The sequence below is a fragment of the Pantherophis guttatus genome, chromosome 1 (assembly GCF_059756535.1).
Source record: "Pantherophis guttatus breed Tessera chromosome 1, ASM5975653v1, whole genome shotgun sequence".
Lineage (NCBI taxonomy): Eukaryota > Metazoa > Chordata > Lepidosauria > Squamata > Colubridae > Pantherophis > Pantherophis guttatus.
Window position 1 is genome coordinate 284,026,972 of NC_142063.1, and position 25,572 is coordinate 284,052,543.

The 25,572-nt window shown below is 38.3% G+C and overlaps 1 protein-coding gene across 1 annotated transcript in view; it reads right to left on the reverse strand.

Annotated features, from left to right (window-relative positions):
- Positions 1 to 3,946: 3,946 nt before the first annotated feature.
- Positions 3,947 to 25,572, reverse strand: part of RMDN2 (regulator of microtubule dynamics 2) — a 28,860-nt gene continuing 7,234 nt past the window's right edge. The window contains exons 4-11 of the mRNA XM_034428144.3: positions 24,822 to 24,924; positions 23,969 to 24,029; positions 15,727 to 15,802; positions 15,025 to 15,102; positions 10,577 to 10,675; positions 8,989 to 9,042; positions 8,782 to 8,862; positions 3,947 to 4,915 (exon numbers count right to left, since the gene is read on the reverse strand). Of these exons, the coding sequence (XP_034284035.2) occupies positions 4,862 to 4,915; positions 8,782 to 8,862; positions 8,989 to 9,042; positions 10,577 to 10,675; positions 15,025 to 15,102; positions 15,727 to 15,802; positions 23,969 to 24,029; positions 24,822 to 24,924 (606 nt within the window). The 3' untranslated portion in view covers positions 3,947 to 4,861. The remainder of the gene's footprint in view (positions 4,916 to 8,781; positions 8,863 to 8,988; positions 9,043 to 10,576; positions 10,676 to 15,024; positions 15,103 to 15,726; positions 15,803 to 23,968; positions 24,030 to 24,821; positions 24,925 to 25,572) is intronic.

The following is a 25,572-nucleotide window of genomic DNA, read 5'->3' on the forward strand; positions in this document are numbered from 1 at the left end:
CTGGCTTTCAGGTTTCTATTATAATCAATATCAATAAAGCAGACTTCTAGTATTTCTTCTAGTTTAGTCTATGTTGAAGGGGTGACATCAGTCTTAAAAACTGGACAGACATTCCCTTTTCCTCCCTCTTATGCACATGAAAATCAATGTAGGCAAATCTTGAGTTTCTTCCTCATCCCTTTCTGTCTTTCCAAGATAAGCTGATGACTAATAGAAGGTCTAGACTCTAGCTGGATGGAGCCTATTCCAAAGAATGGGGTTGCAGCATAGCATCAATTCCCACTCCTTCCACCTGCTGAACTGAGGAAATTCAGAATATTTCCTTAACAGCTAGAAGGGACAGGCTGACCAGTGTTGCTAGAGATGGGACAATCTCATTCCCCATGGGGGTTTTGTTAGTTAAAACCAGCACCTTTAATTGTACTCATAAATGCATTGGAAGGTAGAGGCACTAATAATATTAATAGGACATTGATGCAATTGATGCAATATTTGTATTAATGAACAGGGAGAGCACCTATAGCAAGTGCTTACTTGCTCCATCCATCCATCCATCCATCCATCCATCCATCCATCCATCCATCCATCCATCCATCCACCCATCCATCCATCCAGTTTGTCTACTGGCAATATATAACAGTGGGAATTACTTGCCACAAGTAATCAGTCAGGTCTCCTTGGAGTGAAATGAGCTGGCAAGTTGTTCATGAGGTTTCACATGTTTCTGTTTTGTGCTGTAATGGAAACCGTCTGTATTGCTTGGCTTGGCTTTTCTACAAACACAAATGCTGGTGTAATTAAGAGTGCAGGGAGGGGAGGCATTAACTGGTACACAGGAAGAAATAAGGAGGTTTGATCCTTGGTCTGGAGTTAGTGGTGAAATCCAATTTTTTTTACTACCGGTTCTGTGGGCATGGCTTGGTGGGTGGCTTGATGGGCATGGCAGGGAAAAGATACTGCAAAATCTCCATTCCCACCCCACTCCAGGGGAAGGATATTGCCAAATCTCCATTCCCACCCCACTCTGGGCCAGCCAGAGGAGGTATTTGCCGGTTCTCCGAACTGCTCAAAATTTCCGCTACTGGTTCTCCAGAACCTGTCAGAACCTGCTGGATTTCACCCCTGGCTGGAGTACTATTGAAAATTTCCAAGATTGAAGTATTAGCAAACAGCTACCGTAGTTTCTATGTTGATTAGGACTAGCAAGGACTGAAACCTCTTCAGTGTGAAATCGTCTCCACAATATGTCACTCTTTGTAATGCTGCCCTGTCCAAATGACCTGAGCACTTTCCAGGGATGTCACTTCATCCAGATTTTCTGAACTGGGTTATGACATAATTACAGCAGTCTTGTGCTTTTGGGTGGGCCTCAGTTCTCTTTGATCCTTTTTGAATGGTATAAGTTCCAGCAGTACCGATTAAGAAGCAGATTAGAGGGGAGGAAAAACAGTGGAAGACTGGAACAGAGAGGGAGCATCAGAGAGGAAGTTTAGCATTTATTTGTTTTGATTATTCTCCTGGGAGGAGTGTTGGTTTTATTATGAAAATAAAAAATTACAGAAAATATCCTTGAAGCAATTCAGTAACTTGGCCAGTTATTGTTTTCTGCTGGGTTTTAGATGGGCAGAGTGATATTTGCTCCCCTCCCCACTGAAAAGAATTTGAGATGAATTCTCAACTCCACAGAAAGTTAGGGTACACTGGATACTATATGAGTTTGCCCCTATAGCTATAGCTAAATCAACTCTTCCACTACTTCTACTCTGTTTCCCAGTTGAAGGATACATAGTTGGGGTTGTAAGTCAGCTAAAGGACTATAGATTCTTTATAGTCTTAGGGGCAATAGTAATTTCTGAGTGCATCTTGCAAAACTGAGAATTGTTGCATTAATACATGTGTTTGTATAACTGACACAGCAGATTGCTTTTGTGTCATGCAGACTTTCTTTGCCAAGAATTCATTAAAAGCATAAAATTCAGGTATAATACAGCCTAATTTGCACCAAGTGTAGATATTGCAAGTTATAAGCTTCAATTCCTTTTATTGCCTTTTTCTGATGACTTTTGACATGCAGCTAATTATACTCAATGTTTATAAATTTCTGAATATTTAAGTCTTCCATAGGAAGACCGTTCTGTCTCTTTTTCCCCCCTCCCCCCAGAGGTGGGTTCAGCAGATTCTGACCAGTTTTGGAGAACCAGTAGCGGAAATTTTGAGTAGTTCAGAGAACCGGTAGTAAAAATTCTGACTGGCCCCGCCCCCATCTATTCCCAAGTTGTTTGGGAGGAAATGGGGATTTTGCAGTAGCCTTCCCCTGGAGTGGAGTGGGAATGGAGATTTTACAGTATCCTTCCCCTGCCATGCCCACCAAGCCACGCCCATCAAGCCACACCCACAGAACTGGTAGTAAAAAAATTTGAAACCCACTACTGTCTCCTCCCTTTTCGTTGGAGAGATGGAGAAAGAAGAGCTGGACTTTGCTACATAGAGAAAATTGGATTGAAATGAAGTTTCTCAATCTCTCATCTAGTAAGGTGGAGACATTGCTGTGACAGATAGATATTACTGCAACAAATGGAGTTAAGTCATGGAGGAGAACTGAGGCAAAGCTTGGTCTTCATCTCACACTTTGACCAACCTCTACCATGCTGCTTTATCTTCTGTCCAATTTAAGAACATCTGATGTCGGAAGGAGCTGGCCTCTGGTGATGAGAGTGAATTAAGAGGTTGAAACCCACAGCCCCGTCTCTTGGATAGTACATTCTGCATTTGAAAACATCCTAAATTTATATAACGTGATAGGACAAATAATTCAGCAGCAGCACCCCAACTTTGCCATCTCTGGGATATTTTTTTAGCGTAGGTAGATATTAGAACATAGTGAAATAATCCGGATGGCCATTTTGCCATGCCTTCCTCCTATCCTGAAGCCAGGGTGAACCACTTAGCTGTCAGAAAGCTTTCTCTTGCCCAATGTCATGCAACCTCTTCCCTCTGCAGTATTGGATGGTAAATCCTAAAAAGTACCATCGTCTGAAAGGTTTTGTCCCTTGTAATTTGGAGAGGTAAAAACTGCAGAACGTATTATTCTTTGTTGGTCTTTTTATAGGCATTTGAACTAGATTCACACTACCTCTGATTAATAGATATCCTGGTCACCCAGATTCAGCCTATGCCCAGATAGTGTTCATATTACTTTTGTTACAACATATGTAGCTAGATTTTGTGAAGCATCACAGATGATGGACCAATTTTCCAATGCACTCTATGTAACTATAATTCATTTAAATTTTAGATCACTTTCTTATATAACATTTGATTTTATCATATTTAGTATAATTTTAGGGGTTGCATTATAATTTGATATAGGCTGTATCACTTATATGTATTAGGTTCTTTTAAAAAAAGTTTAAGACAAAAATGTACTTTTGTCTTAAACTTTACTTCTATGTGGATGATCTCAGTGTAGGGCAGTAAGGATGTGGGAAGAACACAATTTAACACTGTAAGAGACTTCTAACAAAGTAAATAGGTAATGTTTAAAACTTTACACAAGTGGTGTTCAGGAATTACATTTTCCTGGGCATTTTTTTTTTGTCCTTGGCCATGGACTCTTCTATTTCACAGTTGAATGGTCTGTCTGTCTATTTGGCCCCAGCAAATAGAATCACGTCTGTCTCACAAGTTTAAGATTACATTTTGGCTTGCTCTTTTGAGTTTGGATGTGAATGGCAGTTGGTTTGGCAAAAAAAATGGAGGAGAGTCAGCTGTTTCCTGCTTCAGGGGGCTCAAATAATATCTACAGCCTCTACTTTGAAATGTGCTAGTCAGAATCCAATCTCTCTTTTCTTCCCCCTCTGTAGCAGAGCCATAATCTCCAAGGAGAAATATTAGCCAGATGAAGGAAATGCCAAAATATTTGGGTGCTCAGAAATGTCAAAATATGACAAATTCACCATGTCTTTATTTTTTTTCAATTTAAGATTCAAAGACCAAGTTATATCCACAAAGTATAATTTTCCCACAGAATTGATATTTTTTCAAGAGAAAAGAAACACATAATATAATATCTCCCATGTCTCTTCAGCAGAAAAACTCAGCTACATACATCTGCATTCAGGCAAAAAACCAACTAGATAAGCCTTCTCAGCAAAATTGTGCCCATCATTCAGTAACTACAAATATATCCATTGCCAGCAGTGGATTACACATTTTGGAGAGTCCCAACAAGTTAAAATTAGTATTTTAAATGCTAAATTCATTGTCTCTATGCATTTAAAAAATGAGAAAAAGAAAAGATGGTTGATTTCCTTGGGTTAAGATCATTGGTACCATTGATTAAGAATCCTGAATCGCAACCTGTTTGTTGGAGATAAATGTTATGAAAATAAAAGGAATGCAGTAAGCACTGTTCTTCTGCTTGAGGTTGCAAACATAAAGCCATATCCCGAGTGAATTGCTTTTTCTTCAGCTTAGAGAAGGGTAGTGCCAGAGGAAAAGGATAGATGGTTTCACTTTTCTTCTGCATTTTTTCACACAAAACAGCAGCCCCATAACAATGGTCCACATGGCCTCAGAAAACCCACCTTAATGGGGTTGCATGGACAGAATGCAAGACTATCCTGTTGAACTGATAACATTGCACGTAAGTCTGTTATTATTGCAGGCCCTGAAGTAACTTGTACAAAAATTATAGGCTTAGAGAAGTCAGTCCACTCATTTGTCACTGAACCGCCATAATTAAAAATGAAAATTCTTCCATCAAATCCTAACTTCAAAATGGGCTGAAATCCCTCTGAATTCAACAGAATGCTTCTTCTGCCTTTTTTCACAGAAACCTAAATGATGGTTCGTGTCATCATCAAAGCTTCAAGGACGGAAGTAAAGTTTCTAAAACTTTCTCAGCTTCTTGATCCTAAAAAGAAAAAAGAAAAAAAAGAATTAAGCTTATGTAATTATGCCTTAAGAACCACCCAGAGCTGCTTGAAGCCAGCACCAATTTCTGCATCAAAACAAGAGATTATGTTCACTGTTAATAGTGCAGAAAGGATTACTGGTTCATTCTTCTTCCAAATGCAGTACAAAAACAAAGTAGAGGAAAGGGAGAAGACCCTACTTTTATACTATATTTTTCCCTTTCCAATTTCCTTCTAAAGAAGTGTAATGAAGTGTTATCTACAATTCTAATGGCTTATAATTAAAGGTTTTCCTCTTCCAACAGTCACCTTTGGAGGTATTTTAGTGAACCCAACATTCCTGAGGCTTGAAGTTTCTAATTTGCATTTTCTCCCTCTCCTTTGTTGCTGTTACACACAGATACTCTGAGGGACTGCAGCTTTGTTGGTTTTACAGCTGCTCTGCTCCTCTGAGCGTTTTGTTGTTCTTGAACTTCAAGTTCAGCTCCCACAAAGCTGGGTGGCCTTTGGAAATGAAATTGTATTAAGTGACACATCTCTAAGTAAAACATTATTGGCACGAAGTCGTTTTCTATCTGGTTTAGATTCCATAATTGTATCGCCACAAATTTGCTCACAGTGTAGTTGAAAACAAGAAAATCATGTAAGGTATTTATCTATACAGTTGGCCTCATTTAATGGCAGCATAATTAGCATCCCTTCACAGTTGCAATGATAAGGACAAACTACAGTAATTTTGTGACCAATATTTGAATTTACAACCTTTGCAGGTCTGTAAATCAAAGGAAAGCTGAAGATTTTATCTTCCTAGGCTCAAAAAAAATACACAGAGATGCAATAAAGAGACATCTGCTTTCTGGGGGGATGACAGATCTGTCAATGACAGATTTTGACAAAATATACAGAGAAATCACATTATGCAGCTAGTCCTTGACTTACGACCACAACTGAGCCCAAAATTTCTCTTGCCAAGTGAAACAGAATTTTGCCCCATTTTCTGGCCACAGTTGTTAAGTGAATCACTGCAGTTAAGTTAGTCACACAGCTGTAAAGTGAATCTGACTTTCCCGTTGATGTTGCTTGTCAGATGGTCATAAAAGGTGATCACATGACCCCAGGACACTGCAACTGCCATAAATATGAGTCAGTAGCCAAGCTTCTGAATTTTGATCACGTGACCATAGGGATGCTGAAATGGTTGTAAACGTGAAAAATGGTCATAAGCCAGTTTTTTCAGTGTCATTGTAACTTTGAACGGTCACTAAATGAACTGCTGTAAGTCGAGGACTACTCATAAATGTATGGCAATAAAAACATGAATTGTCAAGGCCATGATTTTCCCAGATGAAACATACAGCCATGAAAGTTGGACCATCAGAACTAAGAAGAATTGGTACCCGTGCTGGACAATATTACTAAAATACGTTGGCCTACAAGCAGAACAAATCATCAATATAAAAACTCACTGAAGTAAAACCTTCTCATCGGAAACATTATTAATAAAGGTAAAGCTTAAGTATTTTAGATATTTTAGATGCATAAAGAAGCATTCTGAAGACAAAAATTATTTGAGAAGACCTTTAAACCTGGAAAAATAAAAAGCAAATGGAAAAGACGACAAAAGGCAGGAACTATGTGTGGTAGACTTGTGAGAAAACGAAGAAATTTTGGATACCAATTCATATAATGATGCAACACATTTTTAAAAATGATATTGCAAAGAACCCAGAACTCTTTTTACTGGAATTTATGGGCACTGAATTAGAAAAATATTCATGGTAGACTGATTTTGTATATGGTCACTGCAGCAAGATTATTTGATGTATAAGAAGAACAATTTCTTCACAGTAGAAAAATGGGTTGTGAAAATGTCAGAATTCACAGAAATAGCAACATTGACCTGTCTGGTCAGCAAAAAACAACAACACAACTTTCTTGTCTGGAAAAAGTCTGGAAATATTTATTGCTGAAAGAAGAAAGAAAGGACACAATGACTTATGGGGTTGAAGGTTAAGAAAGATATAAATTAAGTAAGAGGCTAAGGGACTTATATAATATCTAAAAGGGGGGAAGGACTATAAAATTGTAACTATTTATTGAAAGGCCAAACATTGTATTTCTTAGCTTTAGGGGTTTCCCTCCCCTCTCTCTATTTTGTTTCTTTCCTTTTTTTTCTTTTGATTTATCTTTTACTTTATGATTTTTTTAAAAATAAATATAAATAAAAGGAAAGGAGCTGACAAAAAAATAAGGGAGTCAGATACTATCACTTGTGACACAAGCATGAACTTACAATAACTTAAAAAAAAAATTACCGGAAACTAATCCTGGCAAAATAAGAGTCAGAAGTGACTGAACTGAATGAACAACAAATTTAGCAAATTCAACAAACTACAAAAACACTACTTTAAAATAAATATAAGCATTTACGCACAAGCATATGAAGGTATCCGTTTGCTGCAAATGTCAGAAACGTCAATATTGGGATTTATCTATCCGTTGAGAAGTATCAGAGAACTTGGCACTGTACTCGCTAGAATTAAGTAGCAGGACAGCATGTTGTCATTGAGCATGAAAAAGTTTTTTTCAAGTTGAGTTTAACTCCTAATGACTTCACAGAGGCAGCCAAGTGGTTTTCTTGGCAACAATATGGACATTGGTTGTCACTGCTGACTTCTGAGATACATTTTCCCAATCTAATTTATTATGCTGGGATCCCTGGTGTTCTTCTATCCAAGTTTTAAACAAAAACAATATTGCTTAGCTTTAGAGTCAGTTGAGGCCCAAGTGTTGCCATTTCCCAAGGATAGTTGAACACTAAGTATTATTTATATTGGAGGCCAGTATTAAAGCTTCATGTCTTCAAATGTGATCTGTATATAGTTGCAAGTAGACAATCAAAATAACTAAGCAATAACATATGGAAAGGAATTTATAGTATTCATTCCCAATCTCTATCTTCATTGCACAAAAGTTATACTGCATATATTGCCTAGTCAAAAGTGTTAGATAACTAAATCACAATGAGATATAATTTCTATGATTCCTTATCCCCCCATTTTTAAAGTCATTTTAAAGCACGTGGGCTTAATAGGGTTAATTAACCATTTTCTCTAGCACAGTAATTTCTAAACCAGACAGTAATAATTTCAAAATTAGACCACAGCAATCAGAGTCACCAGTTGCACTGCAAATTGTCCAGTTCACAGTCAAATTAGACATTAGCCCTGTGATCGTATCATCTACTTAAGTATAATTTCATAATATCGGATTTTACACATTTTCAACATTGCAATCACAGACATCAGAAGTTCTTTTGTTTTCTTATGCCTTATTTTGCAAGACTTTGAACACATAATTTCCCTTCCTTTCGTTTCTAGATCTTCCTCTATAGTGTTAAAAGAACTCAATTTACCAAGAATTTCTTCTCTGCATCTTGACTGAAATTAATCAGAGTTGCTGAAGACAGACAGATAGTGGGAAAAGTAGCTATAGGAAAAAAAACTTTTTCCTCCATCAGAACATGAATACACAACTTTCAGACCAGGGGTGAAATCCAGCAGGTTCTGAGAGGTTCTGGAGAACCAGTAGTGGAAATTTTGAACATTTCGGAGAACCGGTAGCAGAAATTTTGAGTAGTTCGGAGGACCAGCAAATACCACCTCTGGCTGGCCCCAGAATGAGGTGGGAATGGAGATTTTGCAATATCCTTCTCCCAGGAGTGGGGTGAGAATGGAGATTTTACAGTATCCTTCCTCTGCCATGCCCACCAAGCCACACCCACCAAGCCATACCACGCCCACCAAGCCACGCCCACAGAACCGGTAGTAAAAAAATTTAGATTTCACCACGGTTTTAGACATACCTCTTTGGTGACTGGCAGAATGGACAATGCTGTTTCACAGTAACTCAGGGCATTGCTCCTCTGGCCCAGATCTTTATAGCACTTAGGTAGAAAGAAGGACAAGGAAAAAAAATATAACAGGTATTTAGTGACCAGAAATTTGTTTTGCATTCAAAATCAAACATGATAAAAGAAATTAAAGCAGAGAAAGACAGCAGTGCACCATACCTTTGCCAAATACATATAGTTGCATTTAGAATATCTGGGATGTATTTCTTCAGCCTGAGTTTAAGGACAAAAGATAGAGAGATGAGAATGCCATAGCAATACTAGGCATATTTCCATTTAATTATTGCTTTCATGCCCCAAACCTTCAAAATATTTTGTACTGCTCCTATGTCTTCACAATGCTAATCTCCATTTCTGGACCTGAACAGCTCTCTCCCTTGAGTTGCTAATGGTTGAAGATACACATCGACAGGCAGCTAGTACTGTGCTCTCATTCCTATTGTTACTTTGCTGTCTCTGTTTTTACAGGGAACAATATTAAAAGGTATTGATCTTTGGTCCAAGTGGGGTGTTTTGGCATTATGTGGCTTCCCAATTGCAGAGAAGGAAGAGAGCCTCAGAAAAGGAATTCCCATCAGTGAGGATTAACTTGCTCCCAAGCTTCGGAGGAGTTGCTATGTTGAAAATCAACAGAATTTGGGTGATTCATGATGCCCCATAGAAGTCAATAGCCTCAGCTACTCAGCAGGGCAAGGGATCGTAGAGATATGGCACCCATCCAGAACTGATGCCAAAGCCTCAGGTGCCAATTCTCTAGCACATCGATGGCGTGATTCTTACAAAGCAAATAAATCTTCCCCAAACTTAGCCAGTAAGAGCACGGTTGTGCACATCCATAGGGTGTGGTTCATCCAAGATTGAAGCCAGCAACATACAAAGACTGTACCTGGGGCAAGCAAAAACTAGACAAGTCAGTCATGTAGGCACCATATAGCCTCCACAGGTTTGACACTTCTGCTGCCTTTAGCCAGCAGCTCACTTACCACTGAACCATTACAGTCAATTCAGTGAGCAGAAACAGACTTAATATCTGCTCGGTTTCTACCAAGTGTTGAAATAGTACACCTTGTAGACTGGTAGGAGATGGAAGGAAGGAAGACAAAATCATTTTGCAAGGCCTATTCTTCTCCCATGATCTTCATACCCTTTCTTATCAAAGTCATTCAATAGAGGCTGCTGGACTATTTGTACAGTATATCACTTTCAGGAAGGGATCCGAGGGAGACAAGAACAGGGAATCTGTCTGAAATCTAGACTTGATCCACTATTTCTGCTTCTTAACTAGCACTAAGGATTAAAGTGAAGACCTCCCCTCCTAAATGAAGTAACAAAGAGAAAAAGGTGGGGGGAGGGAAAGCAGAGGAGAAGGAGAGAAGGGGATAAAAGCTCTAATCTCTTGAAGGCATTTGTGCTAAGCAGCAATTATTAAATTGCTCAGACAAACTTCCTGTGTTTAACTAGTCAAAGATGACAACAGGAGCTATTCCCACAGGAAATGCTCGTAAACAACTCTACAGATGGAATTCAAAGAGCTGAATATTTAATTGCAAAAAAAAAAAAAAAAGAGCAACGTAGCAGATCCTGAAATTCAGCTTAGGTGAACAGGAGTGGTCACTCTTCTAAAGATATTGTCTGAAAAATCTTTTGAAGAGCGTTGACTTTATAGCTCCTGAGAACAATTTGTCGAACAAATTTCTTGAATGCCAGCCAGTTGGCAGCCAGAGAGAAGAGGGAATATTTTATCTACCTTCAGAAAATTCTGCAAAGCCTCGTGTATTGTTGAAGTTGGCGGAGTCCCAAAAAGAGCAGCAGCTACTTTTTTCTCAATCCAAGACAACTGAGCGACCTTTGGAAACCCCAACAGGAAGAAGAGAAAGGTGGGGGAAAAAAAACCATTTAGTGTGTTTTTGGGTATCAAGACAAGTGTCATGAAAAAATATCTCTATTAGAGGTCTCCAACCTCCGGACCGCGGACCAGTACTGATCTGTGGCCTGTTAGGAACTGGGGCGCATCACTGGAGGTGAGTGGCTGGCAAGCAAGTGATGCTTCGTATGTATTTGCAGCCACTCCCTGGCACTACCGCCACTCAACTCCACCTCAGATCAACAGGCATTAGATTCTCATAGCAGCCCAAACCATACTGTAAACTAGGCATGTGAGGGATCTAAGTTCCCTGCTTCTCCTCTTCCGTTCCCCTTCCCCCCCCCCCCCCAGTCTGTGGAATAATTGTCTTCCACAAAACTGGTTCCTAGTGCCAGTTTCAGTTTAGGGACAGCTGATCTCTATATTTTTTATTAATTTTGCTGGACCTTACATTTCTCCCTTATTTTAAAAAGTATTTTAAGCCTATTTGGGGACAGATCCTATACTGTTCATTTTTTTATACTTGCAACTGACAGAAAAGCATTCTGCCCATTTTTAAAATTATCACACTGCTGTATTTTCTTTAGGGTCAAAAGGGGCCACAGGGGCTGCACTAGAAAGATTACATGGTTGCATGCAGCCTAGGAGAGTTTAAACACTTGGACTACCAACTTATTTGTATATTACTATGTTTCCCTTTGGGGTTTTGGACTAAGGACCCCAAAACTTCTCAGAACAAGGCTGATTGTATTCCATTTATAAGAAGAATAGGCTGCATCATGAATACACATTTTATGTAGTTATTGGAATGATTTGCAAAATGATGGAAACCTTTCTCACAACACCTTTGTAAGAAAAATGTGGTCAAATTCACTACCGTAAGAGTTAAACTTTTAACAGACTTTTACTTTTTGTACAGATAATCCTTGCCTTATGACCACAACTGGAGCTGGAACTTTCATCCCTAAGTGATGCAGTCATTAATTGAATCGTGCCCAATTTTACCATTTTTTTTGCCATTGGTTGTTAGAGGCATAGTCCTTATAAATCACAGGTTTAGAACTGAGGAGTGCTAGACCTGTTTTTAAACATATTTAGCCATCTTTTGAAAAAGAAGTCTTTTATAAACCAATAACTGTGTCTTAACAATAAAAGACTAGTGTCCTGGTTGATTTAAATGAGCAAAGGGATTTCTCACAAATGAAGGCAAATTCATTCATTCGTTCAGAGAGAGTTCTGCCAGCTGTTTACTACTCTCTGCTATTTTGAATAACTAGACATTTTACATGATTTCCCTTTTTACTGGTTGTGTGTTTGTGTGCTGTTCTGCCTACTCCAGTGCAATTTTCTGTACTTTATGGACTACTTTTGCTGACATTATCCTGCAGCACTTACTGATTTGGGATATAGGTGAGATACAGTGAAACTGACTAGAATTCTGCCTGTTTCATCTTTCGGTCTCAAAAAGGAGCCACTGGCATAGGCTAAATCTGACCCAAACATTTCCTGCCAACACTGGCATTGCCTTGAACCACTTCTTTTCCCTTTACTCCATCCCGCATAAAGTGCTAACAAAGGAATAGAATGACCACTTTTGATTCTCTTTGAAATTGCAACTTTTGCAATTTCCTTGTAACATCATTTCTTTGACCTGTCAGGGTATTTCCGAATGCATGTCCACCACTCTTCTGGAAGAACACTACCTAAAATAGTCTGGGCAACAGACTACACATAGAATAGAAGGGCATAGAAAGAAACAGATATGACTTCTTCACACTTCACCCATCATGCTTGTGACCTATCAGCTTCTCTCTTCTTCATTTTGGACATGGCTAGAAGGCTCTTCCAGAAAAATGGTAGACATAAGCAGCCTGGATATTTCTGTACTATGGGGAACCTCAATAAAAGCAAACTGTAATTCAAGCAATTTGAAGGTGGGTAAAAATCTCCATTCCAGGCACCAGGCACAGTACTCCAGGCAGGCTCCATCTCACATTAAAAACACACTAGGTCAGGGGTCAGCAACCTGGGGCTCTGGAGCCACATGTTGTTCTTTCACTCCTCTGCTGCAGCTCCCTGTCACTCAAAATATGCATCACAACTGCCAATGTGCGACACCTGCCAGCACGCAATTTATTGAGCTTTTCAACCCCCAGTAGCCAACCACAGATAAATCCAAGAGAAGAAAAGTTTCAGAAGAAAACAACATTTAATTCAACTACATATGCTAGTTTTGTGGCCGCTCAAGAAATAGTCAGGCACGGGAAGGATTTTGTGACTCCCTGTGCTTTCTTTTCTGTGGGAAATGGGTCCGAATGGCTCTTTGAGTGTTTAAGGTTGCAAACCCCTGCACTAGGTTGAAGGGCAAATGCAACTCCAGAGATCAGCCAATTGCTACACGTGAGCTGCCCTACATTAAAACTGTTAGGGCAGCATCAGACTCTGACTTTGCCACTGAAGATGAATGGGGCTTCAGGCATCATGGCCATGCAATTGGAGTTGGTATACTTTTTGCCAACTCAAGGACAGAAGAACTCTGGAAAATCAGAGACCTTTGAACCCACACCATTAAGGTCATTCCGTCCAGCTGAAGCATATACGGATTGTTGGAAAAGTAAAATAAAGGGAAATACTGTTTCTATAATATACTAGAAACCATTCAGATTTTAATGCACATATTGGCAAGCATGCATGCACACACACTCGGAATACCACAAATTGATGGCTCACAAATAAGTTTCATCTGTGATATTGAAGCACGCAGGCTTCTAGATTTTCCAGGTGGAATCTGAAATCAGCTTCTAAGACTTGTAGCTGAATTGCAAAATAAAGGAACTGTCTGGGGCAATATACATTTTCTTGCAAAACCTAATAAGAACTGATATAGAGGATTTCAGTTTCACATTTTGGTTTAGATGCAAATTTGGTCTATATTGCTTAATAATCTTTCTTTCCCCAAAGGTCCTGTTTTACTTGACTCTAGTATATTCTAAAAAAAAATTAAAGCATTTTTAAAAGAAATGTTATTATAACTGTAATTTAAAAAGGTCATATTATAAGAGTTGGAAGGACCATTAAGTTCAACTTCTGGTGAAGGAATCCAAATTGAAGTATTGCAGACAGATGGCTCTCCGGCCTTGACGTCAAATACTGTACATCCAACCAAGTGAACTCCATCATTCCTCTAAGTAATTGACTTTGCTGCTAAATTGATCATTTTATCATTGATCATTGGGATTTTTTTCCTAATGCTCAGCTGAAATCTGCCTTCGTGTAATTGAAACTCTATGACTTGCACTACAGAACATGAGATGACATCCTTTTATACAAAGTACTATCAAGTTCCCCTCTCAACCTTCTCAAGGCTAAACATGCCATCTTAGAAGTGACAGAATCATAGGACTCGAAGGGATCTTGGACATCTTCTAGTCCAACCTCCTGCTTATGTCATTCTGAACAAATTGTTGTCCAATTTTTTTTCTTAAAAACCTCTGGTGATGGAGCACCCAACATTTCCAGGAAGCAAGTTGTTCCACTACTTAATTGTTCTCACAGTCAAGAAATTCCTCCTAAATTTCAGGATGAATCTCTTTCTGACAAGCTTCCATCCACTGCTTCTTGTCCTGCTCGCAAGTCCTTTGGAGACTAGCTTGACTCCTCCTTTTCCATGGCAGCCCCTCAAGTATCAGAAGACAACTATCAAGTTACCCTAATCCTTCTCAATATGCTAGATATACCTAGCTCCCTTAACGATTCTTCATGTGGTTTAGTTTCCGGATCCCTTATCATCCCTTTGTTGCTCTTCTCTGCACTATTTCTAGAGTCTTAGCATCATTTTTGTTCATAGTAAGCAGAATCAGACACAGTATTCCAGTAAATGTGAGCAATTGAAAATACATATATAAACTCTAAGGAGTATTTTCAGTTTATGAAAAAGAGTAGGTCGCGATTATTATTAGTTTTATTATATGAAGCCCGATGTACAGATTATCAACTTGGATTCTATTCTAGGAGGCAAACAACTATTAAACAGAAGGGGGGGAAAATAAATAAAAGCAGGCATATGTAGTAACTAAAGTTAGACACTGTTCCTCTACCTTAGGGTTAGGTTTTCTCCATCAGATCTTAAATTAGAAAGAGGATGTTGTGAAGTTACCCTGGACATAAACTCTTTAGGACTTTAAAGTACATCTCTCATACCAGCATGAGTTTTAATCCAGTCCCAAATTTTATTAAAATTACTCAGCTGCCCTCCCTTTTTTTCCCCTTTTCAAAAAAATCTTCATAAACTTCTGATGAGTACATGCTTAAAAGGATCACGGGATACTTACTTCATAACACCACCTTCCAGTTAGATAATACAAAAGGGGATCTTGTGGCTTAAGTGCAATTGCTTTGTCAAGATGTTCCTGTAACAAAGAAGATTGTAAGAAAGAACTGCCCTTCCTGTTTTCAGCTGTTTTGCCACAATAAATTTAGGCATCTTGTTTGCTTACATATTCCATAAATATTAAGAGTTCATCAAGGTTATGTATGCATTAAAAATGTCTAACAGCAACCAAAGAATACGTGTAAACAGAAATGATAAAAGTGGAATGCATTTCAGGAATCCTCTCTCAATCAACTGAACTCAGGAGTAAATCTGTTGTGAGCAGAGACACTGTCAGAAGTTGGAATTCACGGAATCAAGAGCAAATGAATATTTCTAAGGCAAACATATTGAACCACATACTCTGGGCCTCCAGGTCAGCGGAGTCTCATGCTGCTCCTTCCGAATTTAGGGTGGGAGCAGGATGAAAATATTGTAGCTAATCCAAAAGAATTCTTTTCAGTCTGAAAACTAGTTTAAGTTATCTGGAAGATTATACACACACACATACGCATGCACACAAGCGTTCATCAACGTAACTCTGACAGTAAACTGTGCCTCCCAGGCAGAGTTAGTTTTACTTTACACATAATCTTCAGTACTGTCAGGGTGAATTAAGTTAATAACAGTAGCAAGCAGTTTAAGAAAACTACCCAAAACATACCTTAAAAAGATAGCCATTCCTGATTTTGTTTTGTATAGTTTCAAACTGAGACATATAGCCACACATCATTGCAAACCTGAAAAGGAAGTGACAAAAAAGAGGGGAAGAGGGAGGAAATCATTACACTTTTATGATCATTACAATACAGATATCCCTTGCTTAGCCACTGCCTCATTTAGTGACCATTCGCAATTATGATAGAGATGAAAAAATAATGACTAATTCCCGCATTTAAGACATTCACTTTACAGGTCTGTAAAGCAAAGGAAAGCTGAAGTAAAATTGTAAGCATAGTCACGGTAAACCATTTCACTTAATGACCAAGTTGCCAATCTCAATTGTGGTCGCTAAACAAAGACTACCTATATTGCCAGTCTATTACTTTCAGTAGATAAGTATTGTATTTATAAGGAAGGGAGCCATCTTAGAAGAGGCATTCCTTCTCTTTTCATGTTACCCAACCTCTTCTAAGATGGCTCCTTCTGATTTGTACAAACATCAACAAAAAGACTATATAAGTATTTTATTTATTTGTTGTTCTGGAAAAAATAATTGCTATAAACAATCCTAAACTATTTTGCAGTAAAGAAAGTTCCATTAGATCTACTGGAATGAAGCCTTAGGCACTGTGTTGCTTAGGCTTGTTGCTTTAACTTTTTAAAACTGCATAGGGTGAAGCAACGAGGATTTATTTAGCTAGACAACAGCCCCATTTTTATTGTGCACCTTTAGTTGCATCTGCTAGCTCAAAATCCATTTTGCGTTAACAAATTCCCAAGTGTAGTTTTCAGTTATTCAAACTTTTATGTTTTCAATCCTGACTCAGATCATCCATAAAGATTAGGGTGGTTTTAAATGAGTTTCAACTTCAGCTATTAAGTATTCACACTCTCCAAGCAGCAATTACACACTGCAATTGACTGGCAATATATGGAATGGAAATATATTTTTCCAAAACTTGTGGATACAATTAATATCTGTCTTCTCTAATCTAATACCCATTAGCTGTAGAGAGCCACATGCTGAAATGGTATTGCTACCCAGGTGAAGAATGCCAGGTGGGGAAAGGAATAGAGCAGGAGTGTAAACTCAAGGCCTGTGTGCACCATTTTCACTGGAAGAGGGTTGCAGGAGGCCGTTGCAGCTGAAAACGGAGCCTGAGAGGGCCACACACAGTCGCCCCAAGTTCTGTTTTCACTGGCAGAGGGCTGCAGGAGACTGTTGCAGCCAAAAATGGCGCCTGGGAGGGGCCATGTGCACCCCCCAAGCTCCATTTTCACTGGCAGGGGGTTGCAGGAGGCCGTAGCAGCTGGAAACAGAGCTTGGGAGTCCATTTTCACTGGCAGACCACTCAGGCCACCACAGATGCCTCTCCGGCTCCCCGAGTCAAACACAAGCCTGATGTGACCCTCAATGAAATCGAATTTTGACACGCCTGGAATAGAGCAATTCATTATTTTATAGTCTGTTGCGTTATCCCAATCTATTTCCTTTACAAGTCAAATTCAGGATATTCAGGATTTTCTTCTATCCAAACAGTTGAGATCATCTTACTGTAGAACAACTCAAAAAGAAACCAGACTTGATATTCCTAGCAAAGACAGTTAAAGAATTTCAAGTATTCAGGAGAAACAAGGTTACTAAAACTTGATTTCTCGTATGTTGCAGGACAGCAACGCCACTTTCTCTCCAGTTCCGCTTGGCTCATTAGGTGCTAATCAGATAAACTCAGCATACCATAGCTAAACGGATTACAGCTAGAAAAGAAAACAATGAAATACAAATAAGCTAATCCTGAAGTTTCATAGAATCTCCAAGTCTGTGCGTGACAAGAGAAGAAAAGTGCTGGGTTAAACCAGTTAAGGGCTATATTTCTGTATGTGAGGGCTTTTCTGGATGAATAAGAAAGCTGCTTATTTTCTCTTAGTGGAAAAGTCACACGAACAATAATCCATAGTCTATATTTACTGACATCTACGAGAGAAAAGCTGTAGTGTCAGATAGGATTGCAAATTTTATGTTCATAAGATCCACTGCTATACCATTGCTGTTTTGGGATATGCTGCATCATTATTTTGAAAACCATGATCAGAATCAGTAGAAATGTGATCTGTGCCAAAGGTATTTCAGCTACCTGAAGTGAGCAGTTTGAGTGACTTTCTCGGCGTTCTGGCAAGCAGTTTTTTTAAATATATACCGTTTCCCTGAAAATAAGACATCCCCTCATAATAAGCCCAATCAGGCTTTTGAGAGCATGTGTTAAAATAAGCCTCCCCCCAAAAATAAGCCCTCCCCGAAAATATTTAAACACAGAGCTGGAAATCAGGTAAGACAGCAAGAGGAACCCCATCTTGCTCCATGCACCCCAAAATAATAAGACCTCCCCGAAAATAAGGCCAAACACTTATTTCGGGGTTCAAAAGAATATAAGACAGGGTCTTATTTTCGGGGAAACACGGTATGTATATGTATGTATGTATGTATGTGTGTGTATATATATATATATATATATATATATATGTGTGTGTGTGTGTGTGTGTGTGTGTGTGTGTGTGTGTGTGTGTGTTTTTCTTCTAGCCAGGTTTTCCCTACGTAGCCAAGGTTTTTTTGTAGCTCCAGCTCAGTAGAATCTCATCTACTCGGTTCTGGGCTTTTTTCTTTTCTAACACCTAGCAAGCTCTCACTGCTAGGTGGGAGACCTAAATAGATCCATTTCTAGCTCGTTAGCTGTCATCAGTAGGCCACACCCATATCCTCCCTGTAAAGGCACAGTATCAATTTTCTTACTTCTTCGTAGGGTTTATGTGTGTTTTTCTTCTAGCCAGGTTTTCCCTACGTAGCCAAGGTTTTTTTGTAGCTCCAGCTCAGTAGAATCTCATCTACTCGGTTCTGGGCTTTTTTCTTTTCTAACACCTAGCAAGCTCTCACTGCTAGGTGGGAGACCTAAATAGATCCATTTCTAGTTAGAAAGTAGATGAGTAGATGAGATTCTACTGAGCTGGAGCTACAAAAAAACCTTGGCTACGTAGGGAAAACCTGGCTAGAAGAAAAACACACATAAATCCTACGAAGAAGTAAGAAAATTGATACTGTGCCTTTACAGGGAGGATATGGGTGTGGCCTACTGATGACAGCTAACGAGCTAGAAATGGATCTATTTAGGTCTCCCACCTAGCAGTGAGAGCTTGCTAGGTGTTAGAAAAGAAAAAAGCCCAGAACCGAGTAGATGAGATTCTACTGAGCTGGAGCTACAAAAAAACCTTGGCTACGTAGGGAAAACCTGGCTAGAAGATATATATATGGATTTCTAAATTTTTACAAAATAGCAATCCCTTTCCAGTAGATCAAAAATAATCTGGAATCTCTCTTTCCCAGAATATGTTCGTGAAATTAGCAGGTATTAATCCATTGGTTAAAAATATGGGAAATTGAAAACAGACTTTATAAAACAAAACAACAGAAAATGATAGCACATTTTTGCCTCATATTCAGCTTCCAAAAGATGAGAGACCAGCGTTTTTTTCCCCCAACAAAAGCAGGAAAAGTGAACACTATAGCTCATAAGGACAACATGATTGAACTTTTATTTCTTTGTGAATGCCATCCATTGCCATGTCTGTCTCTCAGCAATGAAAGGGATTTGACAATAGCTATCATATACATTCTTGTCCCTTTTCATATATCAAACTATACAGTACTAGAAATTGATGTTGCAGGACAACTTTCATTTTGAAGAAAACTATTTTAAAAGGATGTAGAAAGGTCTTTGGGATGAATCAAGCTTTAGACAAGATCCCTATTATGATTTAGTGTATTTTCAAGTCAACCAACCATTATTCAGTTGTAGCAGTAATCCAGACTGGCTTTAGACCACTCCACAATGGCTGGGTGATACTAGATGATACTAGATACTAGTGACTTTCCTTCACTGCTATATTGGAGGTCTCCTCCAATCTTTTCAGAATGGCATACAGATAGTCCTTGACTTACAACAGTTCACTTAGTGACCGTTCGAAGTTACAGCGGCACTGAAGAAAGTGACATGACCATTTTTCACACTTATGACCATTGCAAGCATCCCAATGGTCAGGTGATTTACATGCAGACACTTGATAACTGATTCGTATTTATGACGGTCACAGTGTCCCGGTGTCATGTGATCCCCTTTTGTAACCTTCTGACAAGCAAAGTCAACGGGGAAACCTGATTCACTTAACAACCTTGTTACTAATTTAACAACTGCAGTGATTCATTTAACAAATGTTGCAAGAAAGATCGTAAAATGGGGCAAAACTCACTGAACAAATTTCTCACCTAACAACATAAATTTTGGGCTCAATTGTGGTCGTACGTTGAGGACTACCTGTGTACTTTACTATTCATTAATTCTTTCCTCACATTTATGTAGCTTAACCATATTCCACCTTGGATACAAGAACTGTATTTGTAGTTTTAATATGAGATAAGTAAAGAGAAGTGATTGCTGGAATTTACTAACCTTTGCCCTTCAAACTAAGCATTTCATCTCAGATTTTCCCACAGCCCATAACAACTTCAGGATATGACACCAGGTTATGTTTGGCAATATTTTGCCAAAACTGAATCTGCTTCACCAGTCAGCCATCCAGGGAGGATCTGCTGAGGTCATCGCTTCTTAAAGAGGTTTCAGACTAGATCGTCTTTTAGGAAGTAAGTTTAAAATTGTATTATTTGGCAAACTTTTGGTCCTTAGTTTTTTATGGGCAACCATCATACCTGACTTTCATTACTGTATTTTTTTTTTTAATTTACTGTATTTTCCAGAACCTGCATGGATTGGGGCAGCATATAAATATTATTACGTAAATGAAACCACTTAGCAAAGCATCTTCATACAGTGATAAAACAAGAATGAAACTGGGAATCGTGTCTTTGTATGCTTAGAGTAGATCCATTGATTATAGGATCTAGGAGTCCTAGTGGACAACCATTTAAAAATGAGCCAGCAGTGTGCTGCAGTCACCAAAAAATCCAACACAATCCTAGGGTGCATTAACAGGGAGATAGAGTCAAGATCTCAAAGATCATAAAGTGTTAATACCACTTTATAATGCCTTAGTAAGGCCGCACGTGGAATATTGCATCTAGTTTTGGTCACCATGATATAAAAAGATGTTGAGACTCTAGAAAGAGTGCAGAGAAGAGCAACAAAGATGATTAGGGTACTGGAGGCTAAAAAGCATATGAAGAACAGTTACAGGAATTGGGTATGTCTAGTCTAGTGAAAAGAAGGACTAGGGGTGACATGATAGTAGTGTTCCAATATTTGGGGGGCTGCTACAAGGAAGAGGGGGTCAACCTAGTCTCCAAAGCACCTGAACACAAGACAAGAAGCAATGGATGGAAACTAATCAAGGAAAGAACCTAGAACTAGAACTAAGGAGAAATTTCCTGACAGTAAAATCAATTAACCAGTGGAACTTGCCTTCAGAAGTTTGGGTACTCCATCACTAGAGATTTTTAAGGAGAGATTAGACAGCCATTTGTCTGAAATGATATAGGATCTATTGCTTGAACAGAGGGTTGGACTAGAAGACGTTTAAGGCCTCTTCCAACTCTGTTATTCTGAAAATTGGAGATCTTTTATTTCATAAAAACCTAAGTCTTACTGATCGTACTGAATTTAACCCTGGATTCCCTCTTTGATATTTTGATGTTTCATGTTTGTTTTATTATTTATTAAACATGTTTATCTACAAGCATTAGGTCTATAACAGTAGAACAACTTTAAACACAATTAAAAATGGAGATCTTAACTCAGCATTGACCCAGCACTTATTATGACTTAATTTCTGGAGGATCTAGATTTTTTTTTTTTTTTTTTGCATAACTAGTACAGATAGGGTAACAGTTTCCTTTATTAAAATCAGAAAGAGGAAAATGTATTTCTTTTTCATCACAACTGAACTGAGAAATAATTCACACCTTTCAATGTTTCTCACAAATAAATAAATATAATGGGCAATATAAAAGATGATAGAATAACCCTGCAATCTGTGAAGGATGGAGTCTTTGTACAACAGGAGTTTGTGGATATCTACTGCTGCTATTGAGGGCATAATGTGCAACTGAAAACATTAACTAAATACATACAGTAGCTCTTTTGTGATCCGGTTTCAACCTGTTATACCAAGATAAGGATCTAGGTGTTGCCATACGCTTCTTATTGCTTCAACTGCAATATACAAATGAGAAATCAATTCTCACAGCTGCTCAAATTCTTAGTGAAAATAAATCCTTATCCAAAAATTTACATAAAGCAGATTTCCAACCACTTTGTCTAAACAGAATCCAGACACTTAAGAGCAATACCCCTAAAAAATCTGACCAAGACCTTGGTCAGCCATTTGTCTGGAATAGTACAGGGTCTCCTGATTGAGCAGGGAGTTGGATTATTTGATCTCTAAGGTCCCTCCCAACTCTGTTATTACTGTTCCTGTTGCAATATTAGCTTTTATTGAGAGCAAACCCAATGCATCTCACAAAATATGGGTAAGACTTCCTATGGAAAGCTCCATTGATCCTTGGGTTCTTACATTTTACATAATGGAGGTTCTTTATGTTTTTAAACATTTCAATTGTACTTAGAGAAAAGAAAAGATCTACCCTGGGAAGAATATAGGAGAGATAGAATAGGACAGAAAAAAAATCTGTTAATGGGAACAGGAAAAGAAACAGATGTCCAAAATTGCAATATTACGGGAAGAAGAAGTGATAAAAATGTCCGCCATCATTTTTTCATTTGAATAGCTGGATGAATTTACCTCATTACCATACATTGGCTAAAAAAAGGGAGAGAAAAATACATTAATACAGGGCAGAAAGATAAGCAAAATTATTTCAGTTCTTCAGAACTGAAGAAGTTTCTTGGATGAGAAGCAAAACATTTTCAAGGAAAAAAACCAAGGAAGTCCAGATGCCTTTGAGAAAAGCACTTTGGGACAATTATGATTGAGAATCTCTACAAACATCTAAAAAAGTGAGGTGAGTCAAGCCTCACTCCGTTTAATGCCCTTTGCATGTGCTGAGACTAAATTCATTTCCCCAGCATTTGGAGGGTTCCAGGCAAGAAAAGCTGAGCTGGTTTTTACTAAATATAATATTGAGGGTGTTACAGTTAATTCTTCTATAATATTGTAAATGTAAAACAAGAGAGAGAGAAAATTCAACATAAATGATAAAAATAGTTCAGAATATGAGTTAAATACGAGCTAAAGCCTTAAAACAGCAATGCTGTTTTTGTCTGATTGAAATCTCAGAAGAGAAGCCGTCTCTTCTACAGAAGAGAAAGAAAATCTACAACCTTTGTGAATTGTAAAATAATTCAGTAACTTCGAAAGATTCTGAAAGAAGAATGAGAATTTATCATACAGTTAGGAAATTAGAAAAATAGAGAATCCAATGGCTCCATCTAATGGCCAAAGTTAAAAAAAGCAGTAACTATAGAGATGTTCAGAAGATGATAGTATCTGAGCTATCTTATATTAATGTGGATGTTCAACAGGATCAAACCTGATTAGGATTTCAATGGAAACCCACTTGGGAAAAGCAGGGCTGATGACTAGACTGGAAATATCCTAGAAGAATGTTTCTCAACTATGGCAATTTTAAGACATGTGAACTTCAATACTTAAGGGCTGAAGTTCACACATCTTAAAAAGTTGCCACAGTTGAGAAATTCTGTTCTACAAGGTGGCATTGATGAGCTACTTTCATGCTAGTGGCAAGAAAACAATAAATATTTGTCATAGCGTCACCATGAATCCAACTCAATTTAAAGGAAACATTATTATTGTTTGGAAAGATTTTTATCAATAATCCTCAATAGTAGCTGGCAATCTAGTAGCACAAAAAATGATGAGCCAGACTGACCAATCATAAAAGAGACTTGCTACATCTAGGATAACTTTCCCAGCTCTACTATATCAAGATGTCAAGGACTGAACCCGTAAATACAGGTAGTCCTCGATTTGCAACCATTTGTTAATGACTGTTCGAAGTTACAGTACTGAAAGAAGTGATTTACGACTATTTTTCACACTTACTGTTGCTTAGCAACAGAAATTTTGAGCTTAATTGTGGTAGTAAGTTGAGGAGTCTGAATGCATTTATTAAAATAGTTTGTCTGTTTTAGGCATTTCATGATTAAAAGTTGTAGAAACAGTATCAAAGATGTGGTAAAATCTCCACTATTCAAACTTACCACTGATGATTCTCAGCACTTGATGGATCCAAGTTAACTGCATTCTCTCCAACAAGTTTTCCTGAAAAAGGTGCATTTTACAGATTTTAGCAATATGCATAAAGTAATATTAGCTTATGCTCCATTCACTCAACAATAAATATAATTATATATTGATTGTGACCTTAAATCGGGAATTTATCTTATTTGGCTCCAGATTAATTTAATTCAGCAGGACACACATCTAGGATAAAACCAATGTGGTGTAGTGATTAAGGTACTGGACTAGGCAGGGGACATCCAGGTCCAAGTCCCGCCTCAGCTGTTGAAGCTTATGTAGAACTACTGTCTCTCAGCATAACCTTGTTCCCAAGGCTGCTTTTAGGAGAAAATTGGAAAAGGCATGTTGCCTTCAATTCACAAGGGAAAGATGTACTAAATGTATGTATTGTATGTAATAAATAAACAAATATATTCAGCTTTGCAATTAATATTTTGAAAACTACAATGCATGATTTGGTAGAAAATTAAAAAGAACCTAAATCAGAATAAAACCTGAAGCCCTTCCCCTAACATTCCCTGTGTATTCAGAATTGAACTGGGGCAGGGAAGCTGCTTCTCTGAAATTCCACTAATATACTTGCTTAGCTAAATATTCTCACCATCTTTCTTGGTGTGAGGCTGCCCTGGTACAAGCAAAGAAAAGTAAAGAGGGATTCAGATTAGTTCCCAGCAGGATTGTTACCAAAATTATTTCTCTGCCTCAGCTGGCTAAATGAGCCACATCTTATTTTTAGCAGAAGCAATAAAACAGCATTCCAGATATATTTCTAGTTTGAACAAATTTGCATTAAAATCTATCTGAACAGCCAACCTTCAGCAGCGTAATTCTTTTTCTCCTCAGCATCTGTAGTTAACTCAAACATGTCCCCGTAAGCTCGGACAAGTCTCCAAAGAAAGTCAGGATGGTTTTGATACTGCTTGCAAACAAAAGAGATGCATTTGATTGGCTTTATTGCAGAGATCTTTTGAGATATTTAAAATGCATGTCCCCCCAATCCCCATGTGCCATTCTGTAAGTGATTACATTTCTTGTATTTTAAATTCATTGGGTTCATGCCAGTGGCGAAATCCTAACTGGTTTGCTACCGCTACTCTGGCTGCGCATGTGCACTGCATGCCAAATGTGTGCTGCATGTGCATGCACAGTATGCGGCAAAAGGAGGCTTGGGAAGGTAAGTAGAACAGTGGGGGAGGGGAATCAGCCATGGCGCGCGATTTCGCTTTGCTAGAAAGCAGGAAAGCTAAATCCTGCTGCACAGCTGATCGTCGGAAATACCGGTGAACTGGTAGCTTTTTTTAACTACCGGTTTGCCAGAACCGGTAGCTAACTACCAGTTCGCCTGAACTGATAGCTTTTTTTATCACTACTGGTTCTCCCGAACAAGAGAGAACTGGTAGCATTTCATCTTTGGTTCATGCATTATTGTGTTGTGCTTTGTTTATTTACTACACTTTTGAAGCTGCCTGACTCCAACCAATTTGGAGCTGCTGACAGAACGAAGAACAATTAAAACAATGAAATACAATAAATTAGGCCAAAACAAATTACAAGATAATTACAA